At 71.5% G+C, this 8,259-nt stretch overlaps 2 protein-coding genes across 2 annotated transcripts in view; both read left to right on the top strand.

The window, feature by feature from the left end:
* H696_03230 (hypothetical protein) overlaps positions 1–174 on the top strand; it is a gene marked incomplete at its 3' end in the record, with an annotated part of 7,246 nt that extends 7,072 nt beyond the window's left edge. The window contains exon 3 of the mRNA XM_009497116.1: positions 13–174. Within this exon, the coding sequence (XP_009495391.1) occupies positions 13–174 (162 nt within the window). The remainder of the gene's footprint in view (positions 1–12) is intronic.
* A 2,042-nt stretch (positions 175–2,216) lies between these two features.
* H696_03231 (hypothetical protein) overlaps positions 2,217–8,259 on the top strand; it is a gene marked incomplete at its 3' end in the record, with an annotated part of 6,640 nt that continues 597 nt past the window's right edge. The window contains exons 1-2 of the mRNA XM_009497117.1: positions 2,217–3,693; positions 3,890–8,259. Of these exons, the coding sequence (XP_009495392.1) occupies positions 2,301–3,693; positions 3,890–8,259 (5,763 nt within the window). The 5' untranslated portion in view covers positions 2,217–2,300. The remainder of the gene's footprint in view (positions 3,694–3,889) is intronic.

Here is an 8,259-nt window from a genome sequence, read left to right on the forward strand (position 1 = left end):
TCCGCCGTGCAGGCCGGCCAGCGTCCGGGCGCCGACGCGCTGCCGGTCGCCGTGCAGGACCTGGTGCGAGCCGCCTGGCAGGCGGACCCCGCCATGCGGCCCCATGCGGCCATCCTGCGCCAGCAGTGCGCCGCACTCTTTGTGACTGCCGGTGGCCTGGGCATCTCGCTGTGAGCCCTCCGGCTGGCATATGTCATGGACGCTCTCCCCAGCGGGCCCTGTCGAATTGAGTTTCCCGCCCCCGTGCTTTTGGCCTTTGTTTGCTCTTTCTTTGTGGATGGCCAGCTGTTCTGGCGCCCTGTGGATGCCTGGCGAGCATGAGTCGGGCCCACCAGGGCGGCCTGGGGGCACAGCTGTGTGAGTCGCGGTCCCTGGCCTCGGGGGAGGCTGCCCGGCCATGGGCGGACGAATGCATGTGTCTCGATGCGGGGCCCATGACGATGGTCCATGCAGGGGCCCCTTTGTGCCTGGCTGCCGGTCGCCCAGGCATGTGTCCACGGGCCCGGGCCTGGCGCCGAGCAAAAGCCGGGATTGTTCACCCAGAGGCCCAAGGCGATGTCCTTGGGAGAGGCTACCCTGCCAATGGGGTCATATCTGTATGTATGTGTATGTATGTGTATGTATGTGTGTGGTACGTGTGGTGTGTGTGGTGTGTGTGGTGTGTGTGAATGCATCTGTGTGTGTGAATGTATCTGCATGTATGTACGTGTATGTATGTGTTTGTACTCATGCATGTGAATGTATGTGTATGTATGTGTATGTACTCATGCATGTGAATGTATGTGTATGTATGTATGTATGTATGTGTATGGCAGAGGGGCGCATGGGGGGTGTGGATGCCCTTGACCCGGCATCCATGGGGAGCCCGCGAGCCGGCGGCTGGCGCAGGCCGCCCTGCGATGGCCGGGGCGGTGCTTTCATCTGCGCGGCCATGCGTGTCACCGGCTCGCAGGGGCAGGCACCACAGGCTAGCGGGATCCTCCAGGCGATGGTGCTGAGGCCGGGGAGGGGGTTCGGCAATGGCCACCGGCATCGCGCGCGCCCGCGCACGGCCCCCCCTTTTGCGGCCTGGCGCTGCGCCGCACAAGACCCCGTCTGCTTGGCCTCGACCCCACCAACAGGTGGTCCCAGAGCCAGAGTTCCCTACGCGTCTATCTCTCCCTCCGGTTGGTTTCACCCAATCGCCCCCATGGGCGAGCATGCCCAGACGCTCTCCGGCCCCGCGCCCCTTCTGCTCCCGGCCCTTGGACCGCAGGCAGACATGCAACCCGGCGAGGAGGAGGCCGGCAAAGGGCCGATCGTCGGCCAGCCGCGCAGCGGTCCGGCATATCGCCGACCGACCGGCAAGCGGCCGGCCTCCCAGGCAGATACCCGCTTCCCGTGGCGGCTGCCAGCCATGCGGTCCTCCCCCACATCCAGGCTGCCGGGGCGGGCCCCGGTGCCGCGGGGCGAATCCTGCGGAAAGCCCCGCCCTCTGCTGGCCAGCCCGTGGGCCTCGCCCGAAAAAGTGTCCCCCTTCCTCGGCTCCGGAAGCGTGCGTGCCCCTGTCGCCTCGGCCGGGGCGTCGGTCTGGCATCCGGGTTTTTTTTTTTTTTCCGCACTCCGAGGGCGGCCCGGCCCAGCTTGCCAGGAGCCGGCGACCGCGCGGGCGCGTGCGCCCGGCCCCGGCCCTGGACCCGTCCCCATGGCGGATGCGCCTCCGGGGCCACTCCAGGCATGGTTCGCGCCATCGCGGATGGTCGACTTCCGCGCGCGCGCGCGCGCGCGCCGCCATTGCGGCTCCCCGCGGGCGCGCAGCGCCTCCAGCAGCCCCGGACCCGAGTTAAGGGCCTCGGCTCCATTAAGCCGGTCCCGGGAGCGCGCGCGCCCTCGGCCCCGGGGGGTCGCGGCCGCGCCATGTCCCACCGGACGGAGTCGCCATCGAGTGCTCCATAAAAGGGGCTCGGCCGGCCTCAGCTGAAGCCCGGCGTCCTCATGTCCCCGGAAATGACCCTGCTCAAGGGGGGGGGGGACTGTGAGCCGGGGCGCGGTCCGACCGGGTTCCATGTGAGGCGCCCGGCGGCCGAGAGGGGTGTGAAGAAGGACCGGACGCCGTGGCGCGCGCGTGTGCGTCGTGTGTGCGTCCGGCCCGGGCCTTTTTTATTTGTCCCACCACCGTGGCGGCGGTGTCCCGCCGGTTTCGGCACCAAAAAAGGCCCCTCCCCCCCCCCCCCCCTTCCCTGCCTACCTGCCAGCCTGCTCTCCCCTCCTCGCGTGGCCCTGCCTCGCCTCGCGGCCTTCTTCACGGCCATCCTCATGGAATGCGGGCCCCTGTGCGCCCCGCTGGACCACGGCGCCGGGGGCCCCTCCTGTCGCCATGCGCCTGGCTCGGGCTGCTCGTGGCGCTGGTGACGCTGCTGCTCGCGGCGCCGGCCTCGAGCGCCGACGAGATGCTCCTCTATGCCGGACCCCTGCGCATGCAATTTTCCGACTCCATCATCGGATACTTTACTCCCTTTCGGTCGCCATCATTTGCTGTCGTGCATCAAATGCAGGGCATCCTGCACACCGTCTGGCAGGACAAGCTCGACCCTATGGACGTCGACTACCGTTGGGGGGGCTTCTTCTCGGACGTCCTGAGGGACTACTTGCGGACGGCGCGCGGCATTGCCGGCCTCGGGCCCGGCACCCGGCTCCTGATCCTGCCCAACCCGGTGGAGGTCACCCTGCCGACGGTGATCGAACTTTCGGCCAGGGAGGTTGCCCTGCAAAGTTCCCCGCATGTGGCCCTGCTCCCGAGCCCCGGGCGGACCAAATACCTGGCGGCCTTGGCCACCTCGAAGGATGCCGCCGACATGCTTGTCGAAGCGACCCTCCTCACGGGCCAGCCGCCGGAGTACTTCCTCCTGCACTTGACGCACTCGTCGCCGGTGGCGACCCGGGCCCTGGGCAGGCTGGACCACCTGGGCGGCGGTTCGCTGCTGGCGACCCCGGCGTTCGAGGGGGGTTTTTTCTTTGTCAAAGGCACCCGCATCGGCCGGATAAACGCCCTCACGGGCGCCGTGACGGCCTTGTCGGTGGTCCTGCCGGCGCCGGCCGTGGAGGTGCTTGCCACGCGCCTGCTGACCGACCAGGCCTCCTGCCCGGAGGCGGACCTGATCGTCGTGCTGGACGACGGGACCCTCATGGTGCTGCTTTGCGTCAACTCGGTCATCCCGGAAGCCCCCCCGATCGCGTCGCATGCCCTCGCGCTGCCCGGCCGCACCGGCACCGGCACCGGCCGGCTGCTCAATCCCGGGCTGCCCTCCATCGGCCAGGATCGCCTGCCCTTCGTGTACTACATGTGGGAGTCGGCCGAAGCCGGGGCCAGCCTCTGGCGCATGGACCTCCGGCTTTCGCCGCTGGCCTGGACCAAGGTCACCCTGCCGGCGGTGGTGCCGGCATCCGGCATCCTGGACCAGGCGCACCTGCTGCGCCTGTATGCCGAGGGCCTCCAGGACCGGTGGGCCGTGGTCGTCAACCATGTGGCCCTCCTGGAGGCCGAGGACTTTGGCTGCTCCACCGACCCGACGATCTCCTGCGCGGGCCCCAACGGCCCGAATGGCACCCAACTGGGCTGGACCTGCAGGCTCGGCCACACGGAATCGCCCTACTCCGAGGTCGGGCGCCTGTGCTCCGGGTGTCTGGATGGATTCTACCCCGATGAGGCAGTCTGTGCGTGGGGGCCCCCCCTCCCTGGCTTCCTGTCCATGCGCGCGCCGACCTGCCGGTTGTCCTTTTGCTGACCATGCGTGGGCGGTGGTTGGCTGGCTGGCTGACCTTTCTTTTTTCTCCCCCCGCCCCCCCGCCTGCCCCCCCTGGGGCTGTGTTTCGACCGGGTGCCTGGGCTCGTGCGCCGGGCGCATTCCAGCCACGCGCCCCTGCGCCCCCTGCCCGCCTGGGTGCCTGGGCTGCGGAGGCGGCAGTTGCCTCCTCTGCGAGGAGTCCCTCCTGTTGGAGCCCTCGGGCCCGGGGCAGGAGGCCCGATGCGTGGCCGCCTGCTCGGCCGGCTTCCAGCGCGTGGCCAAGGGCTGCCTGCCGGACGAGCGCCCCGCTCGGGCTGAGGTGGCCCTGCCGGCCACGCTGGTGGCCATCCAGCAGCCGGACGCGGTGTCCGCCCTTGGCGAAACCCACCTGGCCATTTGCGACGACGGGAAGCTGTGTCTCCCGGAGCCGGTGGAGATCAAGCCCTTCGCCCCGCGCCGGGGTCTGCTGCTGACCGACCAGCACAATGGGATCTTCCTGGCCCGGAGCCAGGATGCCAGCCAGGCCGATGTCCTGAGCCCGGTGCAGATCGAGCTGACGGTGCCCGGGACGCTGTTCGAACGGCCGACGCAAGCCGTCATCGAAGTGGGCCCCTTCTTCGGGGCGTCCGGCGCGAAGCTGGCCCTGGTCTTCTGCCGGGGCCCGGAGCGTTTGTGGATGCTGCATGTGTCCTGCCCGAACTTCACCAGTGGCTCGCCCAATGCCTGGGGCCCCTTCGTGGCGGAGCACTACATTCCCCTGGCCGAGGCGATGCCCGGCTGCCAGACCCTTCGCCGGCTGGACGCGCACACCGTGGTCATCCACCATGACGTGGCCGGCGGCGGGCTGCTGACCATCAACGAGGACTTGTCCCACTCGTACGACGGCCTCGGCGCATCCGAGGTGGTACACCTGCCTGGCCCGGAGGCCGTGCCGTCGGCCGGCTGGCCCCGGGACCCGGGGTGGGTTTTCCTCCTGGAGCCGGGCAACATGGCCACCCTCTACCCCCGGGGGATGCATGCGCTCGGCAACCTGGCGCAGCACATCCGAGGCAAGGCCCTGGCCCGGCGGGACCCCTGGCACCCGTGGACGCGGACGCTGCTGCTGAGCACGTCCGTCCCGCACGCCCGCGGGCGCCAGGCCTTCGAGCTGGCCCTCGTGCGGTTCCAGGCCGGTCTCTGGGAGGCGGCCCTGCTGCCCGGCGGCATGCTGATGCATGGCCGGACGTGGGAGCTGCCGGTGTCGGGCCAGGTGCTGGCCCGGGTGCCGGGCACCGTGGCCCCGGCCCCGGTAGATGTGTCCCTCCTGGCGGTGGACTTCCTGCCCGGGACCGAGCACCCCTCCGGCTTGGTGCTGCTGGCCCCGAGGCTGGTGGGCCTGGCGCTCCTCCGGTGCCCGGCCACCGGGGGGGCCTGCTTCCTCCTGCCGGGGCGCCTGGCCCCGGTGTCGTTGGATTGGCTCGGGTCCGCCAGCGTGGCCCTGCTCCCGGGCGGCCCGGCTCCCGGCGATGTGCTGTCCCTGCTGGCCGTGGCCCCGAGCTCAAGCCCCCTGTCGGGGGTCTACCGGTTGGCATTCCAGTCAACCTGCCCGGAGTCCACCTTCGGCCCGGAGTGCCGCGCATGCGATCCCCTTTGCCGGGAGTGCACCGGGCCCGGGCCGGGGGACTGCACCGCATGCTGGGCCTGGAATGGCTCCAGCCCGGGCGTGTGTCTGCCCGGCTGCCCCGGCGGCCAGTACCCCAGCACGGACGGCCTGTGTGGCTGCCACGCCACGTGCACCGTGTGTCGCACACCCAGCGACCAAAGCAACACCTGCGAGGTGTGCAACCCCGGCTTCGCCCCCCTGCCCCAGGGCCTGGAGGGGCACCGGTGCTTCGCGTGCGACAGCACCTGCGCCGAGTGCACGGCGCCGCAGGACCCGGGCGCCTGCTCGCGCTGCCCGGCCGGCATGTGGCTCCATGCCGGGGCATGCCTCGGCCACTGCCCGAGTGGCACCTGGCCCGATGCCAGTGACAATACCTGCCAAGCGTGCGTGCCCGGCTGCGGGCTGTGCAGCTCGAGCACGACCTGCTCCCAATGCATGCCGTCCTACTTCATGGCCCAGGAGCCGGGGCAGCCGGCCGGCCAGCTCCACTGCATGAAGTGCCATCCGACGTGCGCATTCTGCGTCAAGGCCGAGAGCTGCACCGCCTGCCGGTCGAACATGGTCTTCCTGGACCCGGACCCGACGAAGCCCTCCTTTTGTGGCTCGAGCTGCGCGCCCGGGGAATTCCGCCGCATGGGCCGGTGCGCCGTATGCGCCGAGTCCTGTGCCCTGTGCACCGGCGAGGCCGACCACTGCGACGTGTGTGCCGAGGGCCACTTCCGGCCGGACCCCGCGTCCCCGAAGTGTGCCCCTTGCCCGGCCGGGTGTGCCTCCTGCACCGGCACCCGGTGCCTGGCCTGCGTGCCGGGGCTCTTCCTCGACCGGCAGCTGGGGGGCCGGTGCGTGGCCGCCTGCCCGGCCGGCATGTATGCCGATGTCGAAACGTGCCAGCCGTGCGACGTCACCTGCCTGACGTGTGCCGGGCCCGGGCCCGGGCTCTGCACCGGCTGTGCCGAGGGCCTGCAATTGGCCCGGCTGGGGGCCGACTTCGGGGCATGCGAGTCCGCCTGCCCGGAGGGGCGGTTCTGGCCCGCGGCCGGGGGCAGCTGCCTGCCCTGCGACCGGGCCTGCGCCACGTGCATCGGCCCGAGCGATCGCGACTGCTGGCGCTGCTCCGGCTCGGATGTCCTGCAAGATGGCCAGTGCATGCAGGAGTGCGCCTCGGGCCATGTGGCCGTTGGCGGCCGGTGCCTGCCCTGCCATCCCTCGTGCCAGGCGTGCGCCGGGGTCCGGTCGACCGAGTGCCTGCCGGCCTGCCCGGGGGATCTGCTGGCCCTGCCGGCCGGCCAGTCGCCGATGCGCTGCGTGCCGGCCTGCCCGGCCGGCTACAGCACCACGGCCGGCGGCTGCGTCAAATGCGGCGACCACTGTGCCAGCTGCCCGGACGGGGCCGGCTCCTGTGCCCTGTGCGACCGGGGGAAGCTGCTGGCCGAGTCGGCCTGTGTCAGTCACTGCCCGGCCCGGTCTTCGCCGGTGGGCGGCCAGTGTGTCACTTGCCATGGCCTGTGCCGGGCCTGCCATGGCCCGGGGGCCGACCAGTGTGCCTCCTGCGACGCGGAGGCCCCCCTGTTGGCCGGGGGGGCCTGCTATGCGGCCTGCCCGGCCGGCTTCTTCCCCCAGGCGGACCTCTGCCTACCCTGCAATGGGACGTGCGCCGCTTGCCGGGGCCCGGCCGCCACCGAGTGCACCTCCTGCACCGGTGCCCTGGCCTGGATGGATGGGGCCTGCCTGGGGGCCTGCCCGGCCGGGTGGTTCCCGGAGAGCCATGTGTGCAAGCGCTGCCCGGCCTCCTGCGACACGTGCACCCAGCCGCTGACCTGCGCCACCTGCCGGCCGGGGGAGCTGCTCGATCTGGCCGGGGCGTGTGTGGCCTCCTGCCCGGCGGGGTCGCACCCGTGCCTCGACTCCGGGCGGTGTCTCGCCTGCCCGGGGGGCTGCGCCGCGTGCGAGTCGGCCAATGGCACATGCACTGCCCAGTGCACCGGCTGTCGGGATGGCTTCGTCCTGTCGGCCGGGCGCTGCGTGCAGGCCTGCCCGGCCGGCGAGTTCGCCCCGCCGGGCCAGGCCTCCTGCGCCCCGTGCCAGGCCTCCTGCAAGACATGCTCCACGGACGGGGGGCTGTGCACCAGCTGCCCGGGCGGCCTGCTGCTGACGAAGGCCGGCACGTGCGTCGGCGCATGCCCGGCCGACTCGTGGCCGGTTGACGGTGCCTGCCTTGCCTGTCCGGATGGCTGCCAGCGGTGCGAGGCTGGTCCCGAGCCGCCCCGCTGCGCGGTGGCCCCCGGCGGTGCGCTCACCTGTCCCGGCATTCCGACATGCGCCCAGTGCGCGCCGGATCTGTGGCTCCTGGCGGGCGCGGCCTGCGTTGAGGCATGCCCCGTCGGGCACTTCCCGGACTGGCAGGCCACGGTGCCGGCATGCGCCGCCTGCCATGGGACTTGCTCGGCAGGCCCCTGCATCGGCCCGGCGGCCGAGGACTGCAGCGGCCCGGGGCCCGGGACCGGGGCCAGACGCCTGGGCCTGGCGATCGGGCTCTCCGTGGGCCTGCTGCTGCTGCTGATTCTGCTGATCCTGCTGGTGCTGTTCTGCGTCCGCCGGCGCGCCGGCAGGGCTGCCACCGGCAAGGACCTGGCGGACGCCGAGGACGCCACCATGCTGAACACCATCGTGGAGCTGGCCCTGCCCGGGGCCATCCTGGTCGGTGTCGACACGGACTTCCGGCCGCTGGACGAGCAACTGGGCGCCGGGACCCAGGCGTCGGTGTATGCGGCGCAGGCGGTCGGGGCCGGCATTGTGGCCCGGCTGGGCTGCCCGGACGTGGTGGCCGTGAAGAAGATGCGGACCGAGGCCATG

The sequence above is a fragment of the Fonticula alba genome, assembly GCF_000388065.1.
Source record: "Fonticula alba strain ATCC 38817 unplaced genomic scaffold supercont2.5, whole genome shotgun sequence".
NCBI lineage: Eukaryota > Rotosphaerida > Fonticulaceae > Fonticula > Fonticula alba.